Here is a 20,502-nt window from a genome sequence, read left to right as displayed (position 1 = left end):
GAGTAATTTGAATTTTCGCTTAGATCGCGACCCCTGATTAACTCGAGCAACGAAGATAATCGTTGCTCGAGGTCGTCCTTACAACGATTCTGCCTCTCGCAGGAGAACAGGGGCGTCTTTGAGAACGTTCTGGAGAAGCGTGCGTGCAGTTGTTGCACCAGGAGCGTCGCAAAGTGTGTACTTGTTCGCAGCCCAGTGATCTTTATTGCGCGTACGCGATGAAACCACGTGAACCGCTTGAAAAGTTGAAATTCGCAACTCGACTTTTGTCCCTTGTCACCGTGTTAAAAGCAAGAAAAATACATTTCGAAATTCTTTTGTCCTAAGGAGCGGCGATACCGAAAGCACAATGGCCACCGTGTTAAATTCCCCGAACGGAGAAGCGACGATCGGCGAATTCTTGTCAAAGGAACACGACAGCCGCGGGTCTGTGGCGTAAAAACCACGGCGCAGGAATATTCATTTCGATTTCACGCGGAAATACGCGTACGGGAAGGCAACGGGCGAGAGGCCAAAGTATACGCAGGCTGTTTCCTACTTTTCTCGTCGAAACGAACGAGACGAGAGATATTGCGTCAAATTTTTCTGCGAATATCCCTTTGCAAAAATGACAAGAAGATACGGAACGCGATCTATGACTTGGCGACAAAGTGACAAAATTCCTGAAAACTTTAAATATGTGCTCTTACGCTTTTCAATAAGATCGTACGTGCATACGTATTTCAAAGCACGTTCGACGTTCGCCTACAACCGCTTAATCAAACATTTGCATCGAGAAACGTCGTATAAAATCTTTGTGTGCCGAGGAGAACGAAGTTTGTGGAGAAAAGGAGGAAACTCCGCGTACATGCGCGTGCAAAAGCTGAGGTAAAACGCGGAGATACGGAGATAGAGAAGCGTAGGTGAAAGGGAAACGGAAAGGGAAAAGGGAAAGGAAAAAATCACGCGGCGAAGATGGAGAGAGAGAAAGGGAAAAAAGGAGAAAACGTATACTCGCACCGGGAGAACAGACCCCCTGTATACGTGTTTGCTTAGCACTTTTGGCTCGAGAGGAAACAAGCGTAGGAAGGCTGTCCGCCGCGAAGTTTACGGCCGCGGAATAAATTATCGTCGGTTTCGTGCGTTCCTTCGAAATTCACCGCGCTACATGCGCGTAGATATAACGCTTACAACCCTGCCCGTACAACGTAGCAAAGTAACGAACGACGAATCGTAAAGTTCGACAAAGGATAATCCACCCTCCTCGTTGACTCGTCGGATTTCGATGTTCGATCGGGATAAGAGGAAGTTTCTTGTTCCCCGTGATTGGATTAATTGGCTTTATGCGAATATCGTTCGTGCTTGAAACGCGGTCTGGCGTAATGTACGGGGTAATTGAATTTTGATTTTTACGAACCGGCGAAGAAAATCGATACAACTGTGGGGTAATAATTATTTTTGCTAGCAAAAGGAAAAGGAAGAATCGCCACGATAAAATTGTTGCGGCGAATAATAACCAACCGATAAATTTTCAAATAATAAGAGCTCGTGTCTTTTCCTTTCCATTATGAAATTTATGTTATGTTATGACGTTTTTACGATTTTTGTAGCTCCAGCAAACGTGAATTTCAATCCAATAAATTCTGCCTAAATATTTCGAGAGAACTCGTGTCACGAAAATAGAACTCCACTTGGTATCCGTGTCGACGTATAATTCATTTAAAAAATAACTTCTCGCTTATCGTCGCTCGCCTATCTATTCTTCTCGAGATGCGAATGACAAAACGCGAGATATTTCTTCGTTGGTCCTTCCACGAGGTCCTAATCGCCTTATAATTTTCGCTTCCATACGGTTATTCGTCGATTCCTGAATTAATCACTCGACTCGTACGAGATAGGATCCGATGGGAAAAAGGAGCGAGGCAACAAATAATCGATTCTCGACTGAGAGCGTTCGTATTTGAGAACGCGGACAGAGTTGTCGTTGCGGGCCGATATATCCGACATATTTTTCAACTTCTCTCTCCGAATACGCTTTTCGGATCACGGGCTGCGCCGGCTGGCATAAAGGTGCAAATAAAACGGAACAGCGGCAAAGAGGCGGGGAAGAAGCATACGCGTTCCTCGACACGACGAAGTAATTTGTCACGTCCGAGATTAAGAAGTCGGTGATACCGAACACGCCAAAGAAACGTCCAATGTCACCGTGTATCGTAGATACGAGAGACCGCAACGAGGATTTAAGGTCCTGCTATCGACTCGCAAAGACTACGCTGTTCACCAAGACGTGTAATGCGCCGTTTCCTACGGTAGAATTCTTCCTTTTTCTTACCTTGCTCTTTCTTTTTCCACTCTTTTTTTTCGTTCGTTGATCCTCTTGCGATCGTAGTGGGCAGACCGGTCCGCTGAAAGTCCCGAGAACTCGAGACGTTGCTCTCGAAAACGAAAACCTCGCCCGTTATTTGTCGCGTTTTACACCGATCGATGCGCAGTGTCTCGGTTCGTTCGATGGCGCTTCGTAATTTATTCGTATTATTATAATTTCCCTATCGACTATCGACGAATTTACGTCAAACGAAACTACGATATCTCCTACGATAAAATTGGCAAAATATGGCAGAGTAAGGGTGGAGTCTGCCATAGAAGCACCGAGGGTTGATGTTAAGGTTTTATCTCGTCATAGACGGAGAGGAAGCCATGGGTCTATGGGTATTTATATAATTACGGAAAACTGGCCTGTCTGTACCGCGTTGCATCATCCGTGCGAGGCATGTTCCTAGAAAACTATGAGAGGTCCTTTAAATTGATTTAGTGCTAAACGATACTCGATGGCTTCGAGCACTAGGAAAATTAAACTCTAGAAAAGACGTGGAGTTTTCCTTGAAGTGGGAGTCACTTCGACGGTTAAACGCTCTCGCGAACTAAACTCGCTGCAGCATTTTAAACACCGAACGCCTAATCCTCTGGAATCGCGGCAAAATCGCGAACAACCAAATACTTTCAAATACGATACAGCCTTCCACGGAGAACGAAACACTTGGAAACAGATTCTCTTGGTTCGCCTCGTGGAGTCGGTGAATATCGCGCGAATCCAAGTTTCACGAACCTGTCCACAAGCTTATCCGAGCAACTCGCTGCGCCGCTAAAAACGCATAATACGTAACAAGATGCAATCGACAGCGATATTCATTGAACTTGGTAGTCGCGTCGTAGGTTTTGAAACTCGTTTCAAAAGCGACGATATTCCAGCAAACAGCGATACAACGATCTCGCTTTTGATGCAGCCTGCGACGATTACATCTACGGCTCTCGTATCCTGTCTAATTATGCGGCACCGCGTCGCTTATACCGTCTATTCCGGGATTCTGCGAACAAGCGCATCTCGGTGGAACGATTGTGCCGCCACGATTAGGCTAATTAATGCATAGGACAAGAATGTATACGCACGCGTGACGAGATATTAGATAAATGGATCGGGTTCCGCTACCAGGAAATTTTACGCTCGAGTACCTTTCCAGGCGTTCGACCGATCCACGATTTTCTAACGTAGATACGAAAGATCGAGAGGGATCGAGCAAGATCGGTCGTGGAAAAACGTCGATTCGAAAACGTCGAACAGAGAAAGCGTGTGGTCGTAAGAGCGAGTCTTGTTACCTCGATGCGAGGCTACGTGGCGTTAAAGCGAACGCCTATTATCACTTGTAAATAATTTATTAGTACGGCGCGCGGAATAATTTACACGGCTTTTATATCGCGACTAGTTTATATCGTTTGATCGACGACGAATTCATTTATGCACATGGTGGTGAGATTAATTCCGAATAAAGAAAACATGACGCGTGTGTCAGTTATTAACTGGGGAATAAATTTTGCCTGCATATGATCTACGTTCTTCCGAGTTAGATCCAAGTGTCGAATATAATGTTAACGTTCTTATTATTTATAGACGCAGCGTAATTACCAGCAGTTTGTTATCGTAGATATCGGTAGCAACGCCATGATCTACGTTCTCTCTCGTGTTACATCGTACTTTGAATTATGGTTATGGTTAATCCATTAAGAGCCAATCGTCGTTAGGGAATAATCGCGTCTATTTGTCTCGTTGGAAATTCGATCGGACAATTTCGCGAATAACAGTGACGATGATCGTTCCTTGGCGATGCTTAGGTTCGTACGAGGAAGCGAATTTCAATGTGGATTTCACGTATTTCCATCGTTCGGTTGATTTGATTCTGTGAATCGGTTTAAAGGAATCCACAATCTCGTCCGTAACTCGTTGAGAGCCAAATACGGAAACTGGGAATCGCGATCGTAAATTATATCGCGCGTGTCAAGCAGACCAACATACGTACATAATTTCGACAAATATTTATGCTTACGTCGATTAATTCCAGATTTATTAATTCTTTAATCTCCGTCGAAAAACCACCGGGAAGAAGCAGACAAAGTCCATTTCGCAGACGCGTTTCAAAGGGAACTTGAAACGACGCAAGTACCAAGTACCACGTTACGTCGATTACAGACCGTCGATAACGTTAAACATATTTGCAGACGCATAAAATACGGCACAGCGGCTCGGTAATAAACTGTTTATCAATCCGCACGCACGAACTTTGCATGTCCTTCATCGTGTTTTGCAATACCGAATTATCGTTGCGATGGCAATAACTCAGAGATACCACGAACCTTCATCGTTATCACGTTCATCCCAGAGGCAAGCAGATAATGAAAGAGCAAAGTTTAATTACCGGTTGTCCCTTTGCCGAACGCTAATAATATTCTGCCTTGCGCGAGAATACGCATAGAACTGCGTAAAAATCTCCAATCACGTTCTTATCGAATCTTGTTCGATTTTGAAGCTGAAACTCCTTCCGAGATCTTCAAACTCAAGATTTCTGTCAATCGTACGAACATCAGCGATATTTGAACGACGAGCGAAGAATTTCGCAATTGCACTTGGCACTTGCGCGAGAATACGCATAGAACTGCGTAAAAATCTCCAATCACGTTCTTATCGAAACTTGTTCGATTTTGAAGCTGAAACTCCTTCCGAGATCTTCAAACTCAAGATTTCTGTCAACCGTACGAACGTCTGCGATATTTGAACGACGAGCGAAGAATTTTTATTTCGCAATTGCACTTGGCACTTGCACGAGAAATCGCATAGAACTGCGTAAAAATCTCCAATCACGTTCTTATCGAAACTTGTTCGATTTTGAAGCTGAAACTCCTTCCGAGATCTTCAAACTCAAGATTTCTGTCAACCGTACGAACGTCGACGATATTTGAACGACGAGCGAAGAATTTTTATTTCGCAATTGCACTTGGCACTTGCGCGAGAATACGCATAGAACTGCGTAAAAATCTCCAATCACGTTCTTATCGAATCTTGTTCAGTTTTGAAGCTGAAACTCCTTCCGAGATCTTCGGACTCAAGATTTCTGTCAACCGTACGAACATCTGCGATATTTGAACGACGAGTGAAGAATTTTTATTTCGCAATTGCACTTGGCACTTGCGCGAGAATACGCATAGAACTGCGTAAAAATCTCCAATCACGTTCTTATCGAATCTTGTTCGATTTTGAAGCTGAAACTCCTTCCGAGATCTTCAAACTCAAGATTTCTGTCAACCGTACAAACATCGACGATATTTGAACGACGAGTGAAGAATTTTTATTTCGCAATTGCACTTGGCACTTGCGCGAGAATACGCATAGAACTGCGTAAAAATCTCCAATCACGTTCTTATCGAATCTTGTTCGATTTTGAAGCTGAAACTCCTTCCGAGATCTTCAAACTCAAGATTTCTGTCAACCGTACGAACGTCGACGATATTTGAACGACGAGCGAAGAATTTTTATTTCGCAATTGCACTTGGCACTTGCGCGAGAATACGCATAGAACTGCGTAAAAATCTCCAATCACGTTCTTATCGAAACTTGTTCGATTTTGAAGCTGAAACTCCTTCCGAGATCTTCGGACTCAAGATTTCTGTCAACCGTACGAACGTCTGCGATATTTGAACGACGAGCGAAGAATTTTGATTTCGCAATCGCACTTGGCACTTGCATTTTGACCCGACGATTCGTAGACACCGCGGTCTGCTTCCTCAGGGGAGAGCCAAAACTATTTCGGAATATAGCGAAAAAAGATCTCGTGAAATAAATTGATCGATAGCTTTCGAAAGCTCGGAAACAGCAAATGGGATGTTCGAACGAAGCGAATAAACGCGGCATGTCGAATAAAAATGAGAAACTGTTCGACAGAATGTGTCGGTGAAATCGTACTCGTACGATATTTTGGTCGCTGAAACTCAACTGGGACAGACTTTTGATGGTGTAGGTCTTTTACTTGCGCGTGTAAAAAGGGTGCCGTTAATGACAGGTTTTCGTCGGAGGAGTCACATTTCACTGAAATCTCTTACGGTCTGTCCTACGGCCCGTCCGGATCGAAGTGACCGATCAACTTGGAAATTGAGTCATCGGCAACGCTTAATTAACCCTGTTACACACTGTACTTTCAAAGATTGTGGTAGTTTGGCCGTGTTAAAAAAGAACTACGTGCCTTACCTTCGTATTAACAATACACGTTGTTTTCAAAGATAATACGAGTTAACGATACCTTCCGTAAACGCTGCACCATTAACTTCGATAATAATTTATCCTTTTCTTCCATCGAATGTGAAATTCAGGCGAATTACTCGGAATTTGCGAACGAATCCGCAGTCTCGTCGTAGTATCCGGTATTCGATGAAAATTTCGATCAAACGCCTTTCGAGATACGTCTGATCGTCGAAAGGATAAAGTATACTTAGAATATTTACGATTACGATAATCTGAAAGAAATTGCCTCTTAGTAACGTTGATCGCTAACTCAATTAACGCGAATTATCGGCTACAGCGTGAGAGGAATAAGAAAAATCGCAAACTAGTTACTCGCACACCGCTTCCGACGAATTGCAGTGAAATTTGTAAGACCCCTGCGTCGTATTCACCGATACAATCGCGTTAATATATCTTTGTACGTAGCGAACGTTACGCTCCGTTGCGGCTTACGATGCTAACCGTGTGGAATTTGCTAGAATTTATTTATCCTGCAAGACAGTCTGGGCGAATAGAATAATTTACGTATCGAACGTCATAAATTCGATCCTAATACAGCGATTTGTCGCTCCTATCTTCTTCCACACTTTCTCCTTCTTTTTCTTCTTCTGCAAATAAATCTCCGTTTGCGCGAAGATCGTCATCTCCACGTCGGATGTGTACGATTGGAATCGTGGAAACGCGAATGATGTAAAATAAAGGAAACGACGAAAGCTTCTAAGAAACGAAGATAAGAAAAACGGTGGAGCGAAGATTTCCAAAGGAAGAAGATCCTTTTTATTTTTCGCGCTTAATGGGGAAAAATGTTCGAGTCGGCTTCTATCTGCGATGCCGATCCGCCATTGAATCGGTGGAAATAACGCGCAAAGAACGCCATAATGTATTCGCGTACGATGTAAAACATGAATGAACCGCGTTACATTCCTGGAAAACCGGTATGCGATATCATCTGTGCTAACAGAACTCAATTAATTTTACTATCGATATTTATACAGCCATCTCGTTCGGAAACGCTGTAACTTAGATCCTCGAGGAAGAACGTTTCGTTGCTCTCGAACGTTTTTTAACCGAACGGAGTCGACTTACCAACGTAGAATTCGTATTTTCTGCCAAGTTAAAGCCTCGTCGCTGTCCAATACGGAATTATTGCGTTTATATTACCTATGCATCGAACAGCTCGCCGCAGCAGGTGCTCGTTCGCTATCTTTCCACTGCATTTCCTGCTATACGCGCGGACGGTTTACCTTTCTCACGTGATACTCGTCGCAATGGCCAACCTTTCGCGGCACGTTGTCTCTCTTGCTTCTTCTTTGCAGACGTTCTGCCAGCCAAATTCGCAAGATTTTACGAATTACGAGAAGCAAGCAAGAGAAGAAAGAGGTGGCGTCGACGGTCGCCGCCGAATTCTACGATCTTTGGCGAAGATTTTACTAATTGGTCCGATAACACCGATCATCGTTAACGATACCGATAACAGGCGATCTTCATCGTTTCTAGAACGCGAAACGCGGTAACGTAACGCGAAAGAGGGCGGATTTGTCAACGCGATGCGTCAGACGCGTGACGAGGGCGTCACGCCACGGATACCACGAACCTAGGGATCGTCGCCGGAAAAGTTTAACAGGTAGTCGCTGTTGCGTTACCAACGACGAACGCATTATTACCTGTGCCACGCAGCCCACCGGATGCATACTGAATAAAGAACACAATAAATATATACACGTGCCGGGTTTATGCGTACGCGGACTCCACTGGACATTCAAGGCATACGTTCGTTAGGCGGTGCGTGCACGTTTCGCGGCTCGTCAGTCCCTTTCAGCATGAACGCGAACGTTAAACTCACGACTTCCACGAAACCACGCCGCCTTTCGTTCGGAACAACGTCCTGTGTTTCGTTGATAGGTGCTTCGACGAAAAGAACGCTTGAATTTTGTTCGACTATTATATTATGCAGTCAAAATGGAATAGAACGGTTCGGAGAACCACCGAACGTTAAAGTCTACGTCATTTTTTCTGCATTTTTCTTTTTCTTTTTCTTTTTTTTTTTTTCTAGTGGATCCATCGCACGCAATGGCTAAGGAAAGTATTTTCATCGGTGACATTGGCACGCTAGTTGATCGAAGTTCAAGTATATTGAATCTCGTTAAAACTAGCTTCGTACGACTAGGAAAAGCTCGATACGACGCGAATGAAACGTAGAAACAGACAAAAGATGCTTCGTCGAATACTTGTTGTAGCCATCGTAAGTACGTGGGAGGAAAGGCGAGTTGAAAAGGTTTCAGGGAAATATTGTTAATAGACGTAATAATGTTTACTCACCAGCCATACATGATTGGTCGAAAGTGAGTTTCCAGATACTCGTAATCCAAACGCGATCACCTGTTTCACACCATATTACTAACAAACTGCGTCAATTATATAGATTGGAAAACACATCACGATCACTCGTCGATAGAACCACTCTAGCCACACTGAGAGAAATATTTATTTTGCTCTCGACGATTGTATCGATCGCTTTGCCTCTTCTTTCCTCTTCTTCTTCTTCCTTTTCTTCCTCTTCTTCACTCTTTGTCGTCACAGACACCGATTTCCAAACGAATATTTCACAAAACGACGCTCGTTTCAGGTACTCCACATACAGACACGTCACTTTTTCCTTTTTCTTCGCACGTGATAATACAAATCTTCCAATGGATTTTAACGCGTCACGCGATCTACGTTCGAGTCAATCGATCCAACGATTTACGTATATTATACGCATCGTGTGAAAATGCTCGAGATACAAAGGCGAAGAGACCAGAAGTCCGTTTAAAGTAAAGTAATCGCGAATCGATGGTCGCACGACTTTCTCATGCGGGCGTTGATATCACCATCGAACACGTTCTTCGCGGCATCAATGCCGCCGTATATTGGCTCGAAACGACAAGCGAAATGGCACGAATATACTTGCGCGATAGAAGCTAACAAAACTCGAACACCGAAATCAGAATTCATTTCATCTTCCGAGCGGAATTCGCGAATTTAACGATATCTGAGTTTCAAAGAAACATAAAATCCGACTAATCTTTTAAAATGATAAAACGGAATGTATACGGTCCGTAATGAAATTAATTCGAGTAGAACTTGTGCTTCAAATTCTCCGATATACTTACAAAGGCGCGTTCGTGGCGAACAACTCGCGAATTTAAAATCAATTACTCGCTACAAAGGGCTATTAAAAATATCCTTGTTGCTGATTAATTTATCTGATTATAATCCTGATAAATAATCCTGATTAATTTATACTTTTTCTGTCGTATCCAATCTGCAGATCAAAGGATACTCGTACAGAACTAACGTCAAACGTCTCACTGCTGCGAAACTCTTACAGGTTCTACAGGCCGAACAAGAACATCGCTCGCCCGAGCGTTCAAATCACCGAACGTCCGAACGGAATAAGGCGCAACAGACGCTCGAACACGCATCGCTCTCGATCGAGCATTTCGTCGTTGCTTCAGCAACGGATAAATTTCTCGTGTGGTGCGCTATTTACGACAAGAACCGTTACCAAAAGGTTTGTGCGCGTAAACGCAGTCTCCTCCGGCGGAGCGACGGAAAAACACGAGCACTCGAGCAAAAACCAGCTCATACCGTTTCGTTCGAAGGTGGAGACGGACAGGTACTCGCACGAAACATTTAAATCGATGGAAGACGACGCGTTAAATCGCGTTGGCGGCAACCAGTTCGAAGGGACGGTTGCACCAAGACTGATCCATGGATCGTGGCACGGAGCAACGAAAGCCGTGGATCGAGCGAGCATCCAGAGGATCCCCACCATGTCTCTTCGTGGTTCACCCCCTTCTGCCTTTCGATTCCCCGCTCATTTCCAACCGCCACGAACGCTTCCCTTTTTCTCCTGGCCCTTAAACCCTCTTTTTCTCTTCGGCCAGCGAACGATCTCTCTCTCGAGCACGCCTACCGAGCGAGACGTTCGCCGCAATAAATGCAAACCGGGAACCGATCCTCTCGTACTTTCCGCTTCTGCCATCGTGCTTTACGGCCATGCTTACGGCAAGCTTCCACTCGAGTTTCCGACTTGAAAAACTCGCGTTTATCATCGCGATGGAGATCGTCCGACCGCTAGATCGTCTTGCAGATGGAGAAAAATTGAGTAAGAAAAAAAAAAAGGCACGTGTTATATTTCGCTGGATCAACGGTTGATGTAATTTCGCTTAGGATAGAAACGAGAAACACGAGGGAAAGCAAGCGATTGCGGGATTTCGCGATCGGTTCCATACGGCTCCGTAAACTCCATATTATACATATCATTGGATGTTTTGATTTCTAGTAAATGTTTAAAAAATGTCGATCCTTAAATTGTATTCTTAGCTGTTAGTCTGTTATAAGGTTTCGTAGATACGTCACCTATTTTTAAGAAAGTTATATCTCTACGAAACTTTCAGAAATTGTACTGTCTTAGCCGCTAACTGATATCAAAATCAAAAAGTCGATAAATATTGACTCGTGATATTTTCTTTTATCAGTTTCGCGTCGTTGTTCGATATGCTTGGACGATGAATTTCGTTTGTCGAATGAAATATGCAAAATATAAAGAAAAAAAAAAAAAAAAAATGAACGTAACGGAAACGTCTGTATAAAATGTTAAAGATGAAGATTGAACTGAAAATTTAAAATGTAACTGCAACCACAAACATTTGGCAGGATATTCGAAATTTTGGTATTTAATTAACGAAATTATGGGAAATGTGAACCTTCGAGATGTATTATCTTTGTATTAAGGTACTTTTGCATATGTTATCGTTCCAATAATCAATCCTCTTACATATTTGATTTCACATTAAATTTCCTTCGATAATCATCCTTATCAATAAATGGCAAATATTTTTCTAACGACGCGTATCTTTCTCTCCCCTTCGATTATTTAACACTGTAATTAATGTTATTAATCGTTGTTTCATTAGAAAATGTAAATTACTCGTGCCAACTTATAAAATAAAGATAATACAGTGAAATAAGAAAAGGGATGGATGTACACGTAAAAAGCAAGCAAAATGCATTAAAAATTTAAAAGAGCATAACGATAGTAGAAACAAAACGTAATGCCTAATATTAGGAAAATCAAAAGTTTTTCGGATAACGATGATTCACAAAATCAAATACAGCGGGACAGAAAAATGCGCGAAAATCGCAAAAGATCGAACGATAAATACCAGAACATAAAAAACAAACAATTATGCAAAATCAAATTAGCTAAATACATTGTTAATGATCTAAAAAATTACGGGCCGGGTAATTTGCTTCACGTATACGCGCTAAGTACTATAACAGGGAAATCTATTCGAATATGGAGATCGAAAGATAGCTTATGTGAAACGATAGATGATCCAACGAATCAAAGATCGACCAAGGATTTCATCGACGTAGAATATCACAAACAGTCAAATTTAACAGGACATTGGACGCTATTAAATAATATAGATCCTATTAATGTCGAGCTGGATTTAAACGCGTGTCTATTTGCAGTAATAGCTGCTCAAAGTGGAGAAAGCACTGACGATTTAAGAAACAATACTATTGATTTTTTAACAAATAATTCCAAACGTTTAATCGATCAAATCGATAAATTTTTATCTTCGAATAATAATGCAAAACAGCTAATGATCGGCGGTGCTCGATATATCGGTACATCACCTAGAGCAGCGGGTATTATTCTCGACAGGTCGCAAAATGTTTTGTGTCACGATTGTAGAGCACTTGGTCATCCAAGAGGGCACGCATCCGACAGATTCGCTACAGGCCCAGAGGATAGCGTCGAGAACTATTCTCGAACGACGCATTCAAGGAAATCTGGTTTTTTGAGTAGAACGGATCAAAACAATGTCGCCCATCTCGTCTTAAGTCATGCAAAAGCGAGGCGAGCAATGGAGGAATTAAATACTGGCGCGACATCCATAGCGGTAGAGTTGTCGCGTAGAGATTTACAAACAAATCATTTTATTCTACCTCGAATGAAGGAATTCTACAATGGTACGGCGGATTCCGAGGAATTAAACACTAATTGTGTTATAATAGTACTGAGACATCATATAGGAAAATATAGAGATCCCGATGCAGACGTTTTTGTACATACATTTTATCCAAAACATTATTGTTGATACTTGCTACAATATAGAACAAATTTGAAATATACTAGATAGATATACCATAAAGATATACTGAAAAATTCCTTATTATTAATACAATTATAATATAATTATAGTATTTATAGAGTATACAAAAATTAAAAATCAATTTGTTTCATGGATACACCATGTCCACACTAATGTTCTCAAACTATTTCTCGCTATCTGAACTTCATCGTCATCTTCTAAACAATCTATTTTGGTTACGTATTCACAACCGAAACGTAACATATCGTCGCATTCCCCTGTATTATCTAATATTTTTGTCGAAAATTCAAGAATTTCTAATATCTGTTCTTTAGTAACAATTATTTTCATATGCTTCGAGAGTAGTAATTTTTGCAAAATGTTGATATATAATGTAAAAATCTCAATCCTGATATCTTTAGTTAAATGTGATTTCAAAGATAATGCAATACTTAAAACCATTAATTTGTAGTGAACAATGTCCCCTTTCATATTCAATACGGTATTTAGAAGTTTGTCCGTCATTTTCACTACGAGCTCGAAATGTTGTATTTCGCGTTTAGGCAAACTCCTTGCAACTTCTAATAACCAGGGAAGTATTCCATAACATTCTATAAAAAGTATAGAAGCTTTCGTTATTTTTAATGTAGCATCAATGATTTCTAATATAAGTTTCTGAAATAAAAATACATTAGATCAGTTTAAAGAAAGAAATTAGTGATTCAATGTTTTTAAATCATACCTTCGTATTTGAGTCTGATAAATTAGAAATATAAAAGTCTAGGAGCATTTTAAACAAAACACATTTAAAGGCTATGTCCAATTCAACCTCTGTTTTCATACTATCACGAATATTCTCCAAAATCCAACATCTGTGTGCTTTATATTCCACATCAGAACTGTGCAAAAGCTGTAACAACTCGGGTATTGTGTTTATATCTAATGCTGGTTTAGCTACCAGAAATATTTGTAAGACTGAATAAAGGGGGTGCAATGGTTGTGTAGCGATCAAAGACGTTCTTGCTAAAAACGTGGAAACTAAACAGTTTATACGTATATTATTCAGTTCTAATTGCTGTGATATAATACCGTAACGCAATGCATCTATTAATCGCATCCATAATAACTTTGTTTTGGAGCTATAAATAGGAAAAAATTTATATATATATATTACACCATCACATATGACAATATATATAATTAAATTATTATTTTTTTATAAAATATACCTAGAAGCTTCCAAATGAGTATAATATCTTGTAATAATAGTATAAGCTATCATTCGAACGTCAGAATGCTTGCTGCTACATGCAGCAAATGTTAATGCTAGTGCACCACTTTGAGCAACTTTATGACATGATACAACATTATTTTCTGATAGTAAAAAATATAATAACGGTAAATAAAATGCTGGATCGTATATATTATTTGCTCTATATAATTCACTATCCTATAAAGTATAAAATTTAAAAAAACAAATGGTTTAAATTAAAGTTCAATAAAGTTCAATACATTTTTTAATATTTGATGAAAGTCAATGTAAACCACCTTCAGAGATCTATCCACAGGGTATTCTTTTATAGTATTGTTTACAATATCTTCTTCGAATAAGTTAAGGACTTGCGTAACAGATGGTTGCCTCCACAAAGTCGTGTGTATTTCACCTTTCACGCTATAATATGTTGTGGCCACATTACCCCACACATATGGCCGATATTCATAAATATTAACATTATTATTTTCATAATACTGCAAAATCTGAAATAAATCTATACATTAATATTTTTCTAAAAACTAGTATAAATTTTGCTGGTATTAATTTTATTTATTCTTACGAATAAAATATATTGATCGGCTTCGTTTAAAGTAGCATTGTACGCCGCTAAATAAACAGGTATGTGTGTTGATCCCATAACTTCTTTATTTTTTCGCATAAGAATCCATAATAACTCTACTAAATCTCCTAAAAAATAAAATAATTAAATACATTACAGCTATTATAATTACCCGCTATTATTATTATATACGTACTTTTAGTCTCTGATGAGCCTAGCATAATATTAATAAATTCAGAATGAGAAGTTGCCATTTCAAACAAAGTTTTGACATATTCATTGTTACTACCATTTTTATATGCAATATCACATAAAATGCTTAAAGTTCTTAATATTGGCAATTCTTTCTTATTACTTTTTAATCCTTTAAGACCAAATTTTAAAGAAAATCGTGTAAATTGTAACCACGAATGATTGGTACTTAAGGCCTCAAATTCAAAAACTTTCCCTTTTTCTCTTAAATGTTTAACAGCATCGCTCAATATTTCACAAAGGATATGAAGTTTTTGTACATTCTTGGACTCTTTCTTTAAAGTTACAGTAACGATGTAAAGAAAAATTTGTATCAAATTCATGATAAGCTTTTCACTCTCTGTTTCTAAGGCAGCAAATTTATTGTACATACTTTGAAGAATTTTTATGTAATGTATAGATACCATATCCAATTTATCACCAGTTTGTAAAATCATATTACATATATCATTACATATTTTAAGATTAAATGTAGTTTTAATTAAATAAGAAATTGCAATAACATTTTCTTCTATCCAAGGTTTTACATCTTTAGGATCACATAGATAACATGTAATTTCAGTTTCATAATGTTTCTTCAAATCTTGCAGAAAGTCCTGATCCCAATTAAAATTTAAATTACTTGCAACTATTGGCAATATAATGTTACCCTTTTCCATATTTTTCGACTTTTTTACACATTCCACAAAAATAGGTATAAATCTTATATTTTTTCTAATTAAAAATGAAATTAAATTTACAGTCGTATCCGTAATTTCTGTTGATAATAATGACGTAAAAATATCTGCAATTACACAAATATAATAAAACGTAATAATGTGGTTATGAAATAACGCATTAACGTAAAATTTTGTGAAAACAACTTACTTGCATCAATGCCACCAATATTGAATGAAAAATTTGAAAGATATCCATGTAAAACTGTTTCCCATATTTCAAAATTGGTAATTGAGTTCGATTTTAAGAAAAGTAAGTGTAAACACAAATCTCTAACAAATTCTGTATCAAGCTCAAAAAATACATTTCGCTCAGATTTTATCTCATTAGCATTAATAATTTCTAAAAGTTTAGAAATTAAATGCCCGTGTACTGATAAACTTTTCTTATCGTTTGAAATAAACATAGTATCCTCTAATTTCACTAGCCTCTTTAATAAATATACAACATCTTTTGGTGTTGGTTGCAATACCTCTAACAAGGTGATAATCTTATCAGGATTATTTATCTTTTCATCTTTTTGTCTTTTGTCTATCATTTTACATAGTTGCGTAAGTAACTTATTTTTGAAATGAATAAATAAATTTCTAGTATTACATTTTTTATGCAAATTGTTTAACATAATACAAACGTCGGTAACTGTAAGAGTTATCATACTTCTTACAATATTTTTATTCTTTTGATAAATTGGAGAAAAATAATGGAGAATAATAGGATGAGTAAAGATCGATTTTGCACATTCTTCCAAAAAAATAACGCTATCTACACTATCCTTTGCAATATACAATAGCGACATTAATAAACATCTATAATTGTCATATTGCACTTTTGTTAAAACACTCTTTTTGGTATGTTGTACTAAATAGAATGTAGTCATTTTAAACAAATATACAACTTCATATGTAGACAAGGAATGATGAATTGTTATACTTTCCTCATTGTACTGAAAAGTAATTATATTGCTACCATTAAACATTTGATCCATCTGTAATTTAGTATCAGACAAAAGCACTAAATTTAATTTACATAATAAAGTCATTGTGGGAATTATATTTTTAATATAAACGAGTTGATTGCCTTCTAGCCAACTCAATAAATACTCCTTTACTGGTAATATTGGCATATCTTTAGTTAAATATATTAAACATTGAGGTATTACTTGATAATGCAACGTATGTATTAAAACGTAAGACAAATAAGATAAAATCGAAGGATGTGAATCTTCCTTTGTTTTATGTAACATGCAACATAAGAGAGGTGATATTGAGGTCAGATGTTGCATATGTAAAATATTATTTTCCAAATTTTTATGAATAGCAGATTTTTCTGTCAGTTCTGCAAAGTGCAAAAAAAGATGACATCGCATATTATATCAATGCGTTTAAGAATAAAATTAAAGTTTACCGTCAAATATGTCCTGTAATTTGCCAATATGTATTACTTCATGATTAATAATTTCTTCAGCTTTAATTATTTCATTTACATATTTTTCTATATCTTCAGCAGCTTTTTTTACAATACGAACAAACCATTTTATTACTTTCTTTCTATCATCTAAATTTATGAAACCATTAATCCAAATATCCAAATGATCATTACATCCCTCAAACATTCCAGTAGCATTTAATAAAGTTCTTATTGTTGCTTTTGTACATAATGTAACTGAAGATGTTTCTTCATTTAAAGCAGATATTAGAAATGATAGTGCATCGTTAAATATTTTCTGAAAAGAAACGTTTATTTATCAATACAAAAAATACAAAATATTCGTTATTAATTATTTAACACGAATTATAATATTTTACACACCTTGTCTGGTGAAAATTCATAAGGCTGCACTATAACAAGAAATTGAATAGCTTTTACTTTTATAACATTAAATTCCACGACACTGATATCTTCCAATTTGTTCAATGTATTTAAAAATGTATCGGATGACATATCACATAATGTATCTAACAATTTCGGACACACTTCAATATACACATGCAATAAATGTAGAACAGCTGTCAGGTGTTCATATTTCTTTGGTTCTACAATGTATTCCATGTCATTACCGTTATCTTCAATTTGATTTGATGTGAAAGCACCACTCCACACATTCAATATCATATTTAAATTTGGTACATTCTAAAGAGAAAGTTATTATTTTGTTGCATTTTATAATTTACTCAGGGATTAATTTTTAAATCTTTAATTTGTGCTTTACCAAAATATACGTTTACCTTCACCATATATTCTGTTATATAATCCTTAAAAGTACAGTAATCATTATCTTCCTTATAAACTGCTTTTGATATTGATAAACACTTCTGTGTCTGATGAAACATAGATGTAAGTGTAAGTACTGCCTCATGCCGTATTATTACATTAGAATGGGATAAGGATGGCATAATTGCTTGCTTCAAAATTACTCCTGGTAAGATTAAAGATACTACTGCACTCGCTAATTGTAATATATTTAATTCTAATGAACATGTCTTTACACAGATACTCATATCCACTGACTGTATTATCTGCAATAAGATTGATTAATACGAACATTTAAGAAACCTTTAATATGGTTAATATGAACATTCATTAATGTCAATATCTAAAATAAGGAATAAACTAAACTGTTTACCTCTCTTACAAATTTTATTGCTGTAATCCACTTCAATGAAACCCTTGGTTCAATATATGGTTCCAGAAGAGTAAGTTGTGATTTAATTAAATCAGGACACGCTGTCAGTATCTTAACTACTAGATCTAATGGTTTTTCATGTTCCCAAGGTCGGTCTAAACTCTGAAGTACTGTATTTATCACATGATTATGTTTTATATGTGAAGCACCAAGCATATAATCATGAAAAACAATACCATACCGATGTGACGTTAACAATAAAATTAAAAAATCATGTATAATTCCTGTAACTACCTAAATCAAAATATATTTTATAATTATTAATATGTATACATACAATATATTATTAACTTGTTATTTAGTTGTTTAATAATACCTCTTTTTCTTCAAAATATTGCGAATGTGAAATAGAACTCCGATTTTTTAGTTTTGGGCAATTATTTGGACCTTTCCAGTTATAAAGACACACAAGATTTTGAATAATTGATGTTGAAAATAACTGTAACTTCATTGTTTTACTAATTTTTGGATTTTGAAGAATATAAGTTTTAAGAGTAGTTAAAACCAAAGCAACAATGTCTTTAGAATCATATATTAAATCAGGAAATATACTATAAAACAAATCACGTTTATCTAGAAGAGTTCTAATAATTGATACATTTCCTTCTACTAAGAAAGCCAGGATAAAATGAATAAAACAGCTCCTTATATTTTGATTATCTGTAGGTTTTGTATGTTGCACAAGAGATTTAACAACTCCCATTGGTAAAGACAAGTGGGTAAGTAATTCACGTGGAATATTTCCACCTAATGAGACTATTGCAGCAAATAATTGTAAAACTACTTTTTGTTGTTTTGTATTACTTTGTATAGACAACATCGAGTGAATTATTGATAAATGCGAATTAATCAAATGGCGACATGCACTTTCTGCACTAGATTGATATTGTGGATACTGCGCTAATATTCTAAATATAAAAGAAATTAATAGTTAAATTGAGAAACTGCAGTTTATTAAGAAACATTTAAACTTATAGAATACTTACTTTATTAATAATATCCTTAATGCAGAAAATACGGTGATAGCATTACTAATTCCTTTCTTTTCTGCAGCTAAAAATTTTAATATTTCCAAAATATTGCCACCTGCATTTAAATATTCTGCAGCCAAATCCCTCTCTTTGTTTTCATTGCAAATTTTTACAAATTTTTTTAGCATATCCAAACCATTTGTAGAGTTGAAACTTCTTCTAAAATATTTTCCATCCAAATATTCTGTTTCTGTATCTATATCTCTTTCATCTTCCTTATTTTCTTCGCTTCTGTTGTTAGTTTCTACATTTGTAAGAAAATATGTTTATACAAATATATATAATGTAGAAAAACATATATAAAATCATTAATTATATTTAAATATTCGATCTATATATCACCTTGAAATTCTTGGAATGTTTCCTTATGTTTTGCTACATATTCTTCATAACTCGTATCATTTATAGATGAATCTATGATATTTCTCTTTTTCTGTTTTTTGCCTAGTTTAGTTTCATCACAAACCAGCTTCCTTTTCAACATATTTGTATCATCGTATTTATCAACTATTTGCATATTATCATTAATATGTTCAACATCTACATAATTGCCTTCTGCAATTAATAATTTTGTCAAATTGTGAATGAAATTTATTAAATAAAAATTGTAATATTATAAAAATAAACATAATATAGTAATGTGGAAATATAGAAATACTACTACACGATAAAATTTCACAGAAAAACTTAGAAAATAACATTTCCTACCTCCTCTCTCCTTTTCTTTGATATCACTTCTGGTATTATATGATTTCTTACTTTGGAAATCGGTATTCATTATTTTCAATATATCAAATTAAATACATATATATATATATATATATATATATGTATGTACCTTGATTTTAAAAAATCACATTTTTTACATTTTTCATTGTCTGAAACGTGATTCTTTCACTAAATAATTTATATAACCTATACCAAAAAGAAACCACGTGCGTACGTATATATACATTAAGCATTCGTCCCTCTCCACTTATTATTAGTATTATTACTACGTCATAACCTGTTATGACCTGTTATAACAAATCACTATTTTATCTCACACACGGCTGTATCTTTTTAAATCAATCATTACATCATGTGTTGTAAATGATTTTAAATTATGAAAATATTATTTTAAATTAAAATATCAATTAAACAAATGCAAAGATTATAAAAGTTTTAATTATAAGAATTGTTATATATAAATTTTTATAGAAATTCACAACTTATCATATCAAATTATTCATTTCGTATTAAATATAATATA

General features: G+C 36.6%; 3 protein-coding genes across 3 annotated transcripts in view; 1 reads left to right on the top strand and 2 right to left on the bottom strand.

Moving 5' to 3' along the window:
* Positions 1-10,309, bottom strand: part of dgo (ankyrin repeat domain containing protein 6 diego) — a 135,536-nt gene extending 125,227 nt beyond the window's left edge. The window contains exon 1 of the mRNA XM_033337079.2: positions 8,903-10,309. The gene's annotated coding sequence lies outside the window, so the exon portion shown is untranslated. The remainder of the gene's footprint in view (positions 1-8,902) is intronic.
* A 965-nt stretch (positions 10,310-11,274) lies between these two features.
* LOC117158327 (uncharacterized) lies at positions 11,275-12,738 on the top strand. Its single transcript, XM_033337116.2, has one exon. It carries the CDS (start codon positions 11,683-11,685, stop codon positions 12,736-12,738), a length of 1,056 nt encoding a protein of 351 aa, XP_033193007.1. The 5' UTR covers positions 11,275-11,682.
* On the bottom strand, positions 12,561-20,240 carry LOC117158323 (nucleolar pre-ribosomal-associated protein 1). The gene is made up of 15 exons (XM_033337110.2): positions 19,959-20,240; positions 19,593-19,805; positions 19,206-19,494; positions 18,536-19,127; positions 18,160-18,453; positions 17,762-18,052; positions 17,346-17,666; positions 16,941-17,259; positions 15,687-16,871; positions 14,764-15,603; positions 14,568-14,695; positions 14,281-14,490; positions 13,962-14,182; positions 13,475-13,871; positions 12,561-13,407 (listed from the first exon to the last, which is right to left on the bottom strand). The coding sequence occupies exons 1-15, from the start codon at positions 20,026-20,028 to the stop codon at positions 12,871-12,873; spliced, it is 5,907 nt and encodes a 1,968-aa protein (XP_033193001.1). The 5' UTR covers positions 20,029-20,240; the 3' UTR covers positions 12,561-12,870.
* Positions 20,241-20,502: the final 262 nt, after the last annotated feature.

This window comes from Bombus vancouverensis, chromosome 10 (genome assembly GCF_051014615.1).
Source record: "Bombus vancouverensis nearcticus chromosome 10, iyBomVanc1_principal, whole genome shotgun sequence".
Lineage (NCBI taxonomy): Eukaryota > Metazoa > Arthropoda > Insecta > Hymenoptera > Apidae > Bombus > Bombus vancouverensis.
This window is presented reverse-complemented; position numbering and strand designations above follow the sequence as displayed.